Source organism: Dromiciops gliroides, chromosome 1 (assembly GCF_019393635.1).
Source record: "Dromiciops gliroides isolate mDroGli1 chromosome 1, mDroGli1.pri, whole genome shotgun sequence".
NCBI lineage: Eukaryota > Metazoa > Chordata > Mammalia > Microbiotheria > Microbiotheriidae > Dromiciops > Dromiciops gliroides.
In genome coordinates, this window is record NC_057861.1 from 251,941,975 (window position 1) to 251,958,508 (window position 16,534).

The 16,534-nt window shown below is 36.9% G+C and overlaps 1 protein-coding gene across 5 annotated transcripts in view; it reads right to left on the reverse strand.

The window, feature by feature from the left end:
• Positions 1 to 772: 772 nt before the first annotated feature.
• The window catches only part of NOL4 (nucleolar protein 4), a 450,254-nt gene continuing 434,492 nt past the window's right edge, over positions 773 to 16,534 (reverse strand). For all 5 annotated transcript variants that reach the window (XM_043978614.1, XM_043978615.1, XM_043978617.1 and 2 more), the window contains one exon: positions 773 to 1,073. In XM_043978614.1, coding sequence (XP_043834549.1) covers positions 880 to 1,073 — 194 coding nt within the window. In that variant the 3' untranslated portion in view covers positions 773 to 879. The remainder of the gene's footprint in view (positions 1,074 to 16,534) is intronic.

The following is a 16,534-nucleotide window of genomic DNA, read 5'->3' on the forward strand; positions in this document are numbered from 1 at the left end:
TATTTTTCAAGAAAAAACCCCAACAACCCAAAACCCCAAACAAAAACAAAAACAAAACAAAACAAAAAACCCAACCCGTTCTGTGATGACAATTGCCAATGGGAAAGCTGCCATGTTGAATGGGGTGACTTTGAAAACAGCATGAAAGTAATGCAGGCTCCTTTGGGTAGTAGTTTCTGATGTGATGATTTACAGAATGTAGATATATGGATTTTTCCAGCATCAAGTGTATTTTTCTTTTTTTGTAGAAAGAATTTGGAGATAGAAGAAGAAAAAAAAAAGAGGATGGAAAGGGGACTTACAATAGTTTCTCAAAACAGTTTTTTTTAGGACCAGTGAAAAAGTTACCAAAGTAAAAATGAGAATTTTGAATGAAAAAAACATTTTTTTATAAAAATTACATTTTCTTTTTAAAATACAAGATCCTTTTAATTGCTGTTTTATCCTGTACCAACAGGAAATTTGGCATTGTTTTTTTTTTTTGTTTTGTTTTGTTTTTTTTGCCATATACTGCAGCTTTCGGTCCAATGAGTCAGTAGCATATTCCACAATATTGCACTTGCAGCTTGAACCAATGGAAAGGACCACAGCATCTTCTGTTTCATCTCCGAGTTAGCATTCTACAGTCACTTTTTCGATATTTATGCTGATAGACTAAAACAGAAAGCAATGGGCTGGACACATGAAAGTACCTCGAAAAATCAGAGGCCGGAGTTCCCCTGAAGCACCTTAACACATCACCTTAAGGATCAAGAACAGTGTGGCTACTCCCCTAAAAGACCGTGCAGTAGTAATACCTGAAGCATCTGTTCTGGGAAACCAACATGTCATTAGTGGAAACTCCAAGATGAGACCCAGTGAGTGCCAAGGTCTTGGAATTCAGTTCTGTTGTAAAATAAGGTTTTCCAGTTCATCTGCCGAGCGAAGCAAAAACGCCGCAGATTCTCGGTATCCTGCCACGAGCTGCCGCACAGCATTGATTTCAGTTGGGCTCAGCTGGGGTCTGGAGCTTGAAGTGCTGGAGGACCCAGAGCTGGTGGCTAATTGTCTCTTCATGCTGAGATCAGTGGGACCTGGAAGTCAGAACCACAAGAAAAACAATCAATAACCGCCATGGTTCCATTGTACCTTATAATCTAAGGATCTTATTGTAGTTGATCTTTCCTCTTTGTTAGCTACTCAATAACTGATCTCCACACTATTTGCACACTTGCAACATCCTAATAGTGTGGTATATTACAAAGAGTATTGGTCCTAGAGTTGGTAGATTTGAGTTCTAGATAATGACAATAAAATCAGCACTTTGAATGAGATCAGACAATGAAAAAAAAGCACTTTAGGCATTGAACAGAAGGATTTCACCCTTCAGTGGTGGAAGATGCCTTTGAATCCTGGTTTTGTAACTTATTTGGGGCAGCTGGGTACTGTAGTGGATAGAACACCTGGCCAGGAGTCAGGAAGACTCATCTTATTAGCTGTGTGACCCTGGGCAATTCACTTGACCCTGTTTGCCTCGGTTGTTTCCTCATCTTTAAAATGAGCTGAAGAAGGAAATGGTAGTATCTCTGCCAAGAAAACCCCAAAATGGGGTCATGAAGAGTCGGAAACCAACTGAAAAATGACACAACAAAAATTGCAACTTATTGCTTGTGTAATCTTAGGCAAGTAACATCAACTCTCTGGGCTAGGGTTTCCTTATCCACAAAATGAAGGCATAGGCCTACTTTCAATTAACAAGAATTTGTTAAGTGCCAACTCAATACCAGGTATCTGACAGGTGCCTATGATACAAAGACAAAAACAAAATATTGACTATCAAGAGCTTATATGCTACTGGTTCCTTCCAATTCTAATTCTGGGTGTCACTTGCTGGAATGTTACAACATATATTTGGGAAGAGGCTGTTAAGACATTTTAGAGACAAATTTTTAGGGGTTTTTAATGGAGATGTCAGAGTTAGTTACTCTTGGCAATTTCAACCAAAGGTCTGCCAAAGAAGATAGGAAAGGCCTCAGATCTAGCTGGCATGGAACAGACACGGCCCAGAGAAGGTGGTTCCTTGGAATTCACATAGCAAAGAACTAGAAATAGCGTAAGGCATTCTCAAGTTGGCTACCAGCATCTTCCAATTTATGAATTACCTTGGGCTTTCAAAGCTTTGGTTCTGTACCCTATACTACATATTCCTTGTTTTACTGTCATTAGGAAGAATAAGATGTATGGGTGTGGAATAAGACCTCCATTTATATGGTGCTTTCCAATTTAAAAACTAATTTCCTCAGAAACACCACAGGAGGTAGATACTGCAAATCTTTTGATTTTTGTTTTATAGATGAGAAAATTCGGGCTCAAAGAGTTCAGTGACTTGTCCCAAGGTGGTTCTGAGACTCGAAATTTTTCCTACTCTACTTCACTAATGAGTCTAAAGTGAAGGAACTTCAGGAGGTCAAGCTGCAAACGCAAAGCACAGAACTGCACTAATCCAAAAATCAGTAATAATAAAAGGAATATTGTAGATCTTGACCTGGAAGGGCCCTTAGAAATGATCTAATTTCTTCATTTTACAGTTAAGGAAACTGAGGTGCAGGAATGTTAAATGTTTTCCTCAAGATCACATAAGAATCAAGTGGCAAAATCAGGACTTCTCCCACTAAAGTCATAATGATTTGGAAAAGGTCACTGTCCCATTATGGACAGTGTGACCTGAATGAGCTCTGGTTAATTTCCAGATCATTTCCTTGATTGACAATCCAGCTATAGTCAGTAATGTTAATTACATAACTGAACAGAACCCAGTGCGAGAACAAATCGAAAACAAAAAACAAAGTTGGATGGCCTTTCCGCTCAGTAATATAGATATTGCCAAGGTCTTAACGTCCTAGCCCCACAGTCAGGGGGTATGGGTTCATATCCTGATGCTTACTCATTCTGTGATTTTGGACAAATCATTTGACCTCCATGGACCTGTAAAATGGCATGACTGAACTAGATAACTTCTGAATTCCCTCCCAGATACAGATCAATGAGCCTACGAACTTTCTTTCATAGGAGAGCCTCACATACAATATTTTCTTGCCTATCCACATCACTGGGATGATGTTCATTTTTTTTTTTTTGGCTGGGCAATGAGGGTTAAGTGACTTGCCCAGGGTCACGAAGCTAGTAAGTGTCAAGTGTCTGAGGCCAGATTTGAACTCAGGTCCTCCTGAATCCAGGGCCGGTGCTTTATCCACTGTGCCACCTAGCTGCCCCCCCACCCATTTTTTAAATTATAAAATTATTTTATTTTCCAGTTACACGTAGAGATAGTTTTCAACATTTGGATGATGTTCATTTTTATAAGCCTTGTGCTGATATGGAATAGTGTTCCAGATTTTTTTCGGAGGGTGGGGCTTCCTTCTTATTCTGCTCTTTAGAAATCTCTGAGCTATTTATGGCAGCACTCTGTCGACCATGAAGTGGCCTTCTGTGCCTCTGTTCTGCAATTTAAACTTGTGTTCAAATAAGTACTCAAGGTATGGAGAACATTCAGTATTCTCAGAAACAAGCTATTTCCACATGTATGGCAAGAAATGTAAACCTCATGGCCCATGGATCTTTTGGTGAGTATGGCCTAACCTGATTAAAATGTAATTGGGAAATATTTAACAAAATAATTAAAAAGGCAATACAACACGGATAATGTTAATTTGTGATTTCCTAGCTCCGTCATGTGGCCTGAAGGGATCTGTTTCTATACAAATTTAACACCACTGATGTAGGTGTTGGGGAAGTGAAAAGAGTTTGGCACAATATCTATTCAACTCAATCCAACAAAAGCATTTTAAATGCTTACTTTGTATAAAATGCTGTGAAGTATATGGATTGGGTTTGGGGATTTTTTTTTAAAGGTCAAAATTATAATAATAAAATACAAGCATTTTTCAGCTTAATGAAACTGCTTTTGTGTAGAGGTAAGAGTCATAATCATTTATGCAGGCATATTCTTTTGCTTGTTTACTTGTATTTTGTTTTGTTTTTGGTCCTGATCTGTAATTTCATTGTTATGGAGAATTAATTCTCTGTGAGGAAACCCTCTCTACCAATGCATATCAACAACTGGTCTGCAAGTCATATATAGGCTTAGAGAGTTGCTTTGGGCACAGAGTTTAGGTGATATCCTAGCAGCAGAACCTGAACTCCTGCCTTCTTAATTCTGAGCCAGCTCCTTATCTATTAAGCTGTACTTCCTCTCTTTAGGCATATTCTTAGTGATTATGATAAAACAAAGAAACAAACTGATTTGTTGTCTGAAAAGAAACTAGATTAGATTGCAAACCTCTTGAGGACAGGGCCATATTTCTCTCATTTTGTATACTACAAAGTGCCTAGAATAGTGCCTTATGCTGAGTAAAAATGCACTATTTTTTTCAAGTAAAAGGGGAAAAGTCTCTTTAATAGTAAAAACAAAAGAAAATTTGAATAATTTTATCCATAAGAACAAGTAATTTAAACATCCTTACTCTTATTATTTTCAAATATAAAACTCACTTTGAGATAGCATGTTGTACTGGATAGAAAGCTGGCCTTGGAGTCAAGAACTGGGTTCAAAAACTACTTCTAATAGACACTACCTGTGTGACTATGGTCAAGTCATTTAATCCCTTAGTGCCCCAGGCAATTCTAAAACTAAGTTAGAGTTGAGTTGCTGATCTACCTTGGTAAAGGGGATTTCCACACCAGGAGTCCTGCTGTGGTTCAGTCATTTTCAGCCATGTCTAACTCTTCATGACCACATTTGGGGTTTTCTTGGCAGAGATACTGGAGTGGTGTGCTATTTCCTTTTCCATTTTAGCTTATAGATGAGGAAACTGATACAAACAGGGTTAAGTGATTTGTCCAGGGACATGCAGCTAGTAAGTATCTGAGGCCAAATTTGAACTCAGCAAGATGAGTCTTCCTAATTCTGAGCTCAGTGTTCTATCCATTTTGCCACCTAGCTGCCCAGAGTTCTCCACACTGATGAACTTCTGCTCATCCCACTACCCCTCAAATTTTTTTTGAAACTTACTATCAGCTTAGGAGACAGCAGGCATACATTTACTTTTAAAAATCTACTATATTGTAATGAATAAGTGTACACATATACACATGTATATGTTGTATAGAGATAGCTAGAGCTGTCTACCAATGATATATATATCTATATATCTATATCTATATCTATATCTATATCTATATCTATATCTATATCTATATCTATATCTATATCTATATCTATATCTATATCTATATCTATATCTATATATTTCTACACATACTCTTCTAGAGGGTGTTGGGGCTACCTGGTAAGACCTTCTGGAATGCCTCTTTAACAAGAAGCTAAATAGCTCTTGACAAGATCACTCATGATATTAAGATCAAAGGATCACGGAGTTAGAGCTATAAAGGACCCTAAGTGACATTTCACACAACCCCCTAATTTTATAGATGAGGTAACTGAGACCTAAAAAAATCAATTGAGTGAGTTGCCCAAGGTACAATAATCACAACCTTAGCTTTATATGCTTTAAGGGTTGCAAAATGTTTTACATAGGTTAACTCATATGATCCTTACAACAACCTTGTAAGTAGATGTTATCCACATTTTTCAGATTAGGAAACTGAGGCACATGGAATTGAAATGACTTAGCCACCCTTGTCTCTATGTATGGGTTCTATTATCATCTCTATGCTGATGATTTTAAAATCTACTTATCTTCTAATCCTTCTGCTGACCTGCAGTCTAGCATCTCCAATAGCCTACTAGACATCTTGAACTGGCATGTCCCATAGATATTCTAAACTAATGTGCTCAAAACTAAATGCAATAATCATTTCCCCCAAACCCTCCTGTTTTCTTATTTCCTTATTATTGTCAAGAACAAATCCTCCAGTCTCTCAGGCTTACTTACAGCTTAGGTGTCACCATCAACTCCTTCCTTTCCTACACTCTCCATACCCAATCGTTCCATTTTAACTTTATAACATCTCTTCCGTATATTCTCTTCTCTGATACTACCATCACCCTAGTGAGGGGCCTCATCACCTTGTGCCCAGACAATTGACATTGCCTTCTGTTAGTTTTCTCTGTTTCAGATCTCTCCCCATTCCAGTCCATCCTCCCACTCAGTTGTCAAGAAGATCTTCCCAAAGTATGACTATGTTGTTCATGTCACTGCCTCCCTACCTATCCACCCCAATAATAAACCCCAATGATTCCCTATTACTTCCAGCATCATATAAAATCCTCTGTTTGGCAATCAAAGCTCTTCACAACCTGCTACTTCAGTCTTTATACATCTTCCTTTCATCCAGGTACTCTGCATTCCAGTGACACTGGTCTGCTTACTGTTCCTTTCACAAGACACACCATCTCCCAAATCTGGGCATTTTCATTGTTCCTCATGCCTGGAATTCTTGCCTTTTTCCTCTCTGCCTCCTGGCTTTCTTCAAATTCCAGCTAACATCCCATGCTCTATGAGAAGCCTTTCCCTCTGATAATTATCTTCATTTATCACTTTTAGATCTTATTTGTACATAGCTTATTTGTACATGTGCATGGTTTGTATATTGTCTCCCTCATTAGATTGTGAGCTCCTTGAGAGCAGGGGTTGTCTTTTTGCCATTCTTTGTATCCCCAGCAGTTAGCACAGTGCAGGCACATAGTAGGGACTTACTGTTTGACTATTGATTGTCTCCTATTCCAAAAAAGCAATAATGCTTGATTGGCAAATGATACAAATGCTTTACTACCCACACTTGTATTGGTTTAATGTTTTGTTTTATCAGGTTTGTTTCCTGGAGGTGTGCACATCCTCTATTTGCTGGAGTCCATCTCTAATAATAGTTGGAGAAAATTAATACAACCTGACATCCCTGTAAAGTCCAAAACATTTTAATGACAACAGTCATGTTTTTATTTTTGTTTTTATTCTTCTCAAGGGGGAAAGAACATGGTCCAGTGGATAGAGCCATCCCTGAAGAACTGGGTTAAAGTCTTAGTCTCTGACACATGCTGGTTATATGACCCTGGGAAAATACTTACATCTTAGTGTTCTAGACTAAAGCTTTTTAAACTGTGGACTGAATGTGGGAGTGGCAAAAAAATTGGCAACAATAAAAGGTTATGTATACCTATTTTATATACCTACATACCTGGGGTCACATAAAAATTTCTTGAGCAAAAAGGGGTCGCAAGTGGAAAAAGTTTAAGAAGCCCTGTTCTAGACAATAATCTTTGACTATGAGTTGCAAAGAAGATACCAATCTGCACTGGGTAAGGGAGTTTCCTCTTCCAGGAATTCCCTCTACCAAAGAATAACAGGGCCAATCTCCATTCAACTATTTTTGCCTTTCCCACTAATAAAAGAAAGTACTGAACCACATCCTTTCTCCCAGAGTCTGAATTTCTTTCAGACAAGGCTCATCTTAGAACAATTATTCAGCTAATCCTTGTTAGGACCAAATATTGCAGTTCAGCCCTTCTCTGTGGATTAGAGAAGCATTATTTTGATAAGTGTAGAGACATTTTTTTCATATTCCTTTTTTATTCAGCTGTTGCTTCTCCCCAACACACTCAGGAAAGGCTTTATAAAGCAATGTAAGCCTGCAATGACTGACTGAACAACCCAAATTGACAACCAAGAGGCCTGACATGCAAAATAATGAAACCATTACAAGATGACAGGAAGACTGACAATCACTCTGTGAACTATCTAGTCAGTGTGCTAATCACTTAGAAAACAACTGTCATGTTTCCTGTTAACATATTGCATCACTAAACTAATGTTGTTTATTTGTTGGGATGATTATAGAAAGTGTTTAGAACTAAAAAAAAAATTTTTAAATGGCCATTTCTGCTACACATCTTGTGCTGTAATTTTTTTCTTGAGTTATCTAGGATCTATTTGTCATGAAATGCCCTCATCTAAAAAGTGGTGTCCAAACCACTCTAAATATTTTGCTTTTATAGGGAATCATGGCAAATGTAGTCACTATCATTCTCTAGAAGAATGAAAACCAGGCCCTTTCTGGAAGAATCAATCTTTACTCCTCTCCACATTTGAAGAGACACATTGCCTCACAATTTAAAGAATGAACAAAGATGTTTAACCCTTCCTTATATTTACTGCAAATGTAACATAAATAGGAACTCAGATTTTATGCCTAAATGCCTTGTACTTACACAGCTTTAGCAAAACCCTCGAATAAAATGCTTCTGTATCCTCTAGTTCAATTTTAGCACCTATTTTTATTTAACAACATATTACATGTCTTTCTCACTATGAGGCATAAAGGGGTGGAACCCCTCTATAATAATAATAGCTAACATTTATGTAATGCCAACTGTTTTCTAGACTAAGTGCTTTAAAATTATGATCTCATTTGATCCTCACAACCACCTTAGGAGGTGAATACTATTATTTTATTCCTTATTTTACGGTTGGGGAAACTGAAGCAAGAGATTTGCTCAGAGTAGAAAAGTTAGTAAGTGAGGCTACATTTGAATTCATCTTCCTGACTCTAGGCCCAGCACCCTCTGCAATATGGTGCTGCCTAGAAGTCTACATGAGTTTTGTCTCTCAACTCTATCCTTATGAGGGACTCCTTCAAGATATAAGGCCTAGGATTAGGACTGGGGTGAGAGAATAATATAGGGAATTCTAAGATAAAGAAACCCTCTCTACAAATGCACGTCAGTAATTCGGTTACTTATAGTCTCTCTACTGGATACAGTCATTTACATTTCATAGGATCATGGGACTTCAGAGTTGGAAGGGATCTCATTGGACAGCCCCCACATGTAACACGAATTCTTTCGACAACATCCTTAACCAGAAGCCATTGTGCCTCTGCACAACTCTAGGGGCAGAGAACTCCCCACTCCCTGAGGCAGTGCATTTCAAGATTTATTGCAATATATTATTTTCAGTTTTAAGACCTATTTATATCAATGTATCTCCCATGTCTCATTAATAAACAATAGTTCTATAACTCCCAAATATAGAAATTCCAAGAGGGCCCTTATTCACTTTCTTGGATGTTCATTTATCTCATGATTACGTGAAAAAGAAAACTACCACTAAAAACCTGCTAGACAAATGTTTGTTTGTTCTGTAAATGGAAAGATTCATTGGGAGTTATCTACACTAAGGTAGCAGCCATTATTTAACATGCTGTCCATAGGTCATAAGTATATGATAGCAGTTTATACCAGCAATGCTGATAAAGCACCAGTAGCCCTGAGAGGCAAGGCTATGTGTGAGTTATCTCAGAAATAATCCCTTGAGAATTGTTTGCTACCAGTAGTTAACAATCAGTTTGATGGTTAATAGCCTGCTGGGAACCAGTAATGTCCTAATAAATCCAACACTGTCCCTCAAAATGGTCATTGCTGTTGTAGACTGTGATTTACAGCAGGATGGCTTGGGGAAGGGGAAGTTCAGTCAAATATTGTAAAAGGGCTGTATTAGAGCATCAAGTTGGTTTTGTCTTTCTTAGAAATTAACCAAATGCTTCTATCACCTTCCACAAATTGACAGTTACTCTGCTGATATTATATGATGTTCTTTTTATTCTCACTGTAAATAAATATAAACACATTTTATATGTTTTAATAAATATAGTTATTTTTTAAATTGTCAGAGTTCAAGTTGCTAATAATTAATGAATCGATAATTTTAGGAAGCCATGTTATTGGATGAAGTGATAGCTAGTGCTGCTTCTTTCTAATCTATTTCTTAAAACTTATCTCCTCCACTCCCACCCCAGTTCCTCCTTTTCTAGCTTTCTGAAATTCTTAAAGAAAATAGAACCGTCTAGGACATTTTAAGTTGTGCCTTATCTAGAGGCAGAAGGATGGATTGTGTGACCTCCTGAGTTTTCTGTCAGTCCTAAATTTCTTTTAAAAAAATAAAAGGAAATTAAAGATAAAGACCAAAGCAGAAGTGGATGCTTCTTTAATAATCTTCCTCAGAAACTAATTCTGAGTGAAAGGATGAAAAAAAAAAGAAGGGTAAGAGGGTAAGTGGGGTTATCTAGCATATGTCAGGAGAATGCTGAGAAACCTATACATTCTATTTTCAATTATCCAAATTAATGGAGGGGAACATTAGCACAGATAATATAAAACAATGGATTAAGTACTTGGAGGGGTTCCCTGTCACTGTAACAACAAAGAGACCCTGAGACATAGAATGAGCTCAATTTTTGAGGGATAGAGGAAATGGGAAAGCAGGTTTTAGGGAGAGTCAAGGTAGGAATGCTCTAAAATAGTCTTCCTTCCCTTCCCTCCCTCCCTCCCTCCCTCCCTCCCTCCCTCCCTCCCTCCCTTCCTTCCTTCCTTCCTTCCTTCCTTCCTTCCTTCCTTCCTTCCTTCCTTCCTTCCTTCCTTCCTTCCTTCCTTCCTTCCTTCCTTCCTTCCTTCCTTCCTTCCTTCCTTCCTTCCTTCCTTCCTTCCTTCCTTCCTTCCTTCCTTCCCCTATTTCACCCAGGCTAAAAGTTACTAATCATGAGATTTTTGACCTACCTCCCCTAACCTGGGTCAGTTTGGACTTTCCCTAGCATGGGCTCACCATGTTGGTAACAAACCAGGTGTGGTCACATGATTGGCTTTAGCCTTGCAGCCGCTCAGAACTCCATAGCTCCACCCTGTTAGCCTCTCTGGTAGCAGATAATACAGGTGTTCTTCAACTGGCCCAGCACAAATGGTCTCTTTTTAAATTCTAATCTCATTTTACCAGATATCAAAAGATTTTCAGTAAGAGAAACACCATCTTACTGATGGATTAAAACAAACCAATAAAAAAAGTTTTTGTTGTGAAAAAATGATACGGGTTGCTGGTAAGGTTGAGGGTAGATTAGCTAGACTTTCAGGGGATTCAACAATTGATCCAGCCTTACTCCTTTCAAATTTTTCATACAGCCACCAGCTGACTAAGAGAGAAAATGAGTGTTTCAAGGTGAAGTAAGAAAACTGGTGGAGAAAAACTGCTCAAGGCAAACCACAGATATAATGGAGTAGTGTATCAAGGATGGCCCTGGAATATAAAGATAAAGAGTGAATGTATCTTATTGTGAATTTACCTAGACAGAACAGATTCTTATTGTTATAAGATATTCACAAAGCAAGGAGTTTATATAAAGTTTATATAGAGTTTTACGATAGCTCATTATTAGATAGATCCATTGAAACATTTTTCTGAATATGGCATTACATACAAAAGTCTCATCAAATATGATTACCCTGACACCCTAGAAATCCCACCCCATGATACCATATTAAAAAAGAATTAGGCTGTATACTGTCAGAGATATGTCAGGGTCAGGTGATGTATCTCTTGTTATAGTGACATTCAAGGTCATTTTAGGTACAGAATACATGTAACTGTATGGAATACTCCTGTAAAAGGAAGCATTTCAGTCAGCCTAAAAGAGTCAAAGAATCAAAGATCTGGAGAATTAAGTCAGGAATTACATTAATTAAATTAAATTACTTAATGTGTTTGAACACAGTAGGAGACATTCATTACATTGAATGATGAAACATGACTCCTTTCTATTAACTGCCATTCAGATATTGATAGCATACACATTTCTTAAATGCACCCACAGATCTGAGTTAGATTAAGTGATAGAATAGATTTAGCCATCAGAATGTACCAAAAACATCTCTTTAATAGTTGAGCATGAAGGGTAACCTAGATAGGGATATAATTTTCTGCAAAATGGAACACCACAAGATGAAGTATTTTTCAGGGATGGCATATGACAGCATTCAAGATTCAAACATTAAAAACAAACTGGAATTTACTCACAAAGTTAAATGGAAAAATAAGCATTGCAATCATGGATGTGTTTAGAATTTGAAAGCATTGTTTCTGCTTTTGTATTTTTGATTAATTTTGTGATTTCATTGGTACAAGGAACTCTTTTTTTTTTTGGGTGGGGCAATGAGGGTTAAATGACTTGCCCAAGGTCACACAGCTAGTAAGTGTCAAGTATCTGAGGCTGGATTTGAACTCAAGTCCTCCTGAATCCAGGGATGGTGCTCTATCCACTGCGCCACCTAGCTGCCCCCACAAGGAACTCTTAATAAGGAAACTTGCTCTATCAATGGATATCTGACACCTTCTCTGAACAGATATTTCTCTGGGGCTAGAATACATAGCACCTATATATCTGTCCAAGAAAGGAGCTGGTAATCTTTGCCTTAGCCAGTCCCATTCAGCTGACAAACCCCAGGTAATTGGAAACTTGTGAATGAGCATTTTCATTTCTAGATAGAAATCCAGACATTTCTGGTTTCCTAAGCAAGAGAAAAGCTGTCTCCTAGGACCTATGTCCTGCACAGCAGAATTGCTGATGAGATTAGTGAAGCTCAACTCATCTTCCAAGATTAGGTCCCCAGAAAAACTTCCTTATTTTGAAGGCGTTGGAGGAAGACACAAAACTGAAAGTAAACACAATGAGGTCATATCACTTGAAAGTACCTGACCTTTATACTGTATCCAGCTCTAGAAAAAAGAGTCTAGAAAATTAATGAAAGCTCCTTTTTCCTTATTCAGTGGCTAAGGACAGTGCAGCATTCCCTAGAGATTTTCTTGTGTCTTAAAGATACATGAAGAATCAATTTTATTATGTGGTAGAAATATGGCTTTTAGAAAGACTACACCATAAAAGCCAAAGTTGGGTACTCCAGATAGATCTGAAGTGGACATACCCCTTCAGTTCACCTTCTTTGAGGTTTTGGACCAAAATGAATCTATTTAATAAAGTGAAGAGTTTAATCAGATAATTAAAAATTTTAAAACTTATCTTTGGAGGTAGCTTTAAAAATTTTCCTATCACAGTTCCAATAAAGCATTAACCCCAATGCTAATCATTGTAACTGACTAGAGATTACCATCTATCTACTGGTTCTGCTAATTACTACTTCTGTGAACTTTGACAACTCATATAAAAACTTTGGGCTGATTTCCTTATCTGTAAAATCAGATAGTTAAACTAGACTAAAATCTAGTCATTGGATGATCTCTAAGATCTGGTCCGGCTCTCAATCCTATCATATTGATCATATTGATACAGGATTTACATTTGTCTTTACAGGTTATATAAATAGCTCACTGATCTGCATTGTTCTCTTTTAGCTTCTCGATAAATAGAATTTTATAAGTGGGAAACATTGATTGAACTGTGATCTCAATGGCAAAAGAGGGATGAGAGTCCATACTTTTTTACCATTGTGAGTGTGTATGTATATATGTATATATATAAATAATGTATATGTACTGATATGTGTATATACACACACATATACATATACACACGTATGTGTGTATGTGTATGTGTATGTGTATGTGTATGTGTATATGTATATGTATATGTATATGTATATGTATATGTATATGTATATGTATATGTATATGTATATGTATATGTATATGTATATGTATATGTATATGTATATGTATATGTATATGCATGTATTAATCTTAGGTCTTTTCTAAATGGAGAAAATCTTTCCTTGATCTATTATTACCCCATCAGCTATCATCCTGTGACTCTCCTCTCCATTCAATGTTAAATTACAAAGAAAGTTTATATTCATTGTCTTTACATTCTCACAGTTCAGTTCACTCACTCTTCATTTGCAATCTGGCTTCCATTCCTCCCACTCTTTCAAAACTATCCTCTACAATGTATTTTAAATGCCTCTTTCTTCATCTTCATCTGATTTTACCTTTTTATGGCATGACATTGCTACCTCTCCTTGATACGCTCTCTTCCCTTGGCTTCCAATCATGCTCTCCTGGTTCTCTTCTGCTTTGCCATTCCTCAGGATTTTTTACTGGGTTCATCTTCCTCCTTCCAACCTTTGAGTATAAATGTTTCCTAAGGGTCTATCTTCATCTCCGCCTCTCTTCTCTGTATATGCTCTCTTGCTGGGCAATCTCAATTGTTCTCATGTCTTATTATTTCCTTTTTGCAGATTACTCAGCAGTCTATATAATTAGCCACAATATTCCCACTGACTTCTAGATCTGCCTTTCCAACTGCCTACTGGACATATCCATATACATGTAGCCCTAGATCCTCAAATTCAACTGGTTCACAACTATTCTCATCTCTCCTCAAAAACTTTTCTTCCTTCCAACTTTGCTATTTCTATTTAGGATCTGTTCCCTTTGGGTTATTCTACATATCCAGGTTTAGAGCCTCATTGCTTCTACCACATTATCTTTGTTTTCATTCTTTGTATCATCAGACCTTGGCACAGTGCCTGGCACACATTAAGCACTTACTAAATGGTAGCTGACTGACTTGCTGAACCCCCTGCCTCCATTCTTCCCCCTGTCGAATCCATTTTATATTCACTTGAAAAAATAATCTTTCTGAGCACAGGCCTGCCCAAGTCACTCTCCTGTTCAGAAATCTTTAGCATCTCCTTACTGCCTCTAGCATAAAATATGGACTCTTCAACTAGGCAGTTAAGAATCTTTGTAATCTGGCTCCAACATGCCTTTAAAGTCTTATTTAATACTACTCCCCTTCACCAATTCTATATTCCAGCCAAACTGGCCTTTTAGCTGACTCCTGATTTTTTTTCCTACTCTTTCCAACTTTTATGCATTCTTCTAGGTCATCCCTCATGGGTGGAATGTGGCCCATTTACATTATCACCTATAAGAAGCCTTTTGTTTTTTTTTAAATCAGTTCAGGCACCACCTCCTCTCTAATACTATCTTGTTACCTCACAGAAAAAAGTGATTTCTCCCTATCTCCATTTTTGTAGCACTTTTAGATGCTTTCTTTGTCCTCCTAGTTTAATTTCTAATATTTTTTTCTATATTTGACTTATCCCCCCTTGTAAACACCTTCAGTGCAGAGATAATTTTATTTTTTCATCTTACTATATTCAGGTCTAATCCTGTGTGTCTGACATAGGCAGCACTCAATAAGTATTTGATGAATTGCATTGGAGTCCTATCTATCTATCTATCTATCTATCTATCTATCTATCTATCTATCTATCTATCTATCTATCTATCTATCATCTATCTATACAGATATAACTATATATATATATATATGTGTGTAAAGATCTTTTTTATGTTCCAAAATCTATTGAAAATGAGAAATTGGTTTAAAAAATAAGTCAAGGGTGAAAAAATGAGCAAAAGATGCAAAATTTTTAAAGTAAAATTCTTGGAATGGATATAGTAACTAGATATTAAGAAACTGTAATGATTGGAGTGACGCCACCTGCTGGAGAGTTACTGTAGGAAAGCTCTGCCATGAGGAGAAGGCATCTGAGGGCAAGCCATGTGGTCAGTTTCTTGGCATCAGGAAGTGACATTTCCTCATGGGTACATAGATAAGGACATGTACACACATCTCCTCCTGCTGTAAAGGAGTCCACATTCCATGAGGGGAAGAATTATATACATATGTGTATATGTTTGTGTGTGTTTATATACACATAGTATATAATATATAATATATCATAACATAATAGAAAATATTAATATAATCAATGCATTAGGATAATTACATATATAATTATAATGTTATAAAATTAGAACAATATCACACATGGTAATATATAAAGTTTCATATTTTACAAAATATATAAAATTAAAAACATGTATAATGACATAAACATACATATACATATACTGCTTCTTGTAATAAAATGCAGATTCCTTTTGGGTAGGGACTGCTTTGTTGTTGGGTTGTTGTTGTTGTTGTTGTTTTGTGGTTTTTTTTTTTTTTGTCTTTGTGTTTCCAGGGCTTATCAGAGTGCCTGGAATATAGAAAATAAATGCTTGGAAAATTATTGATGCACTGTTTAAGGCAACATTTCATCTCACAGCTAACAATTCTCTGCATACTCAATAATTCCAGATGATGGAATCTGGTCTCTGTGTGAGCTCCTTGAGGGCATAGATGACACAGGCTGTATATTCAATCCAACTGGATCTCACAGAGAGGGACCTTTGACATGACTAACTTATGTATATGGTTTAGAATCAAGTGACAGAATACACATTAACAATGGGACTCTGAACTTCTTTAGAAAGCTTAATGTAACTCAACAAAAGAATTGTCCCCAAGGGATTAATATCAAAGCCCTTAGAGTAATAGAAGATTGATTTTCTGTTTTCTTGTCATCACAGTTGCATAATTTGAATGAATCTCCCTCTTATATGTCAATTGCATCTCAACATTATCTCTCATATCCATCCCTTTCTTTCCAGTTCTACGACTATATTCCAGTTCATTTCAGGCACTCATCATATCTTGGCTAGAGTAATAGGCTCATAATTTGTCTGTTTGCCTCTAGCTTCTCCTTTATGCTATCCATCCTTCACTAAATTTTAAAAATAACTTTTCTAAAGCATAGACCAAGTCTGATTATATTATTCCTCTGCTCAAAAACCTTCAGGATTTCTATCACTTACAGGATAAAATACAAACTCATTAGCTTGACAATCAAGATTATTTGCAATCT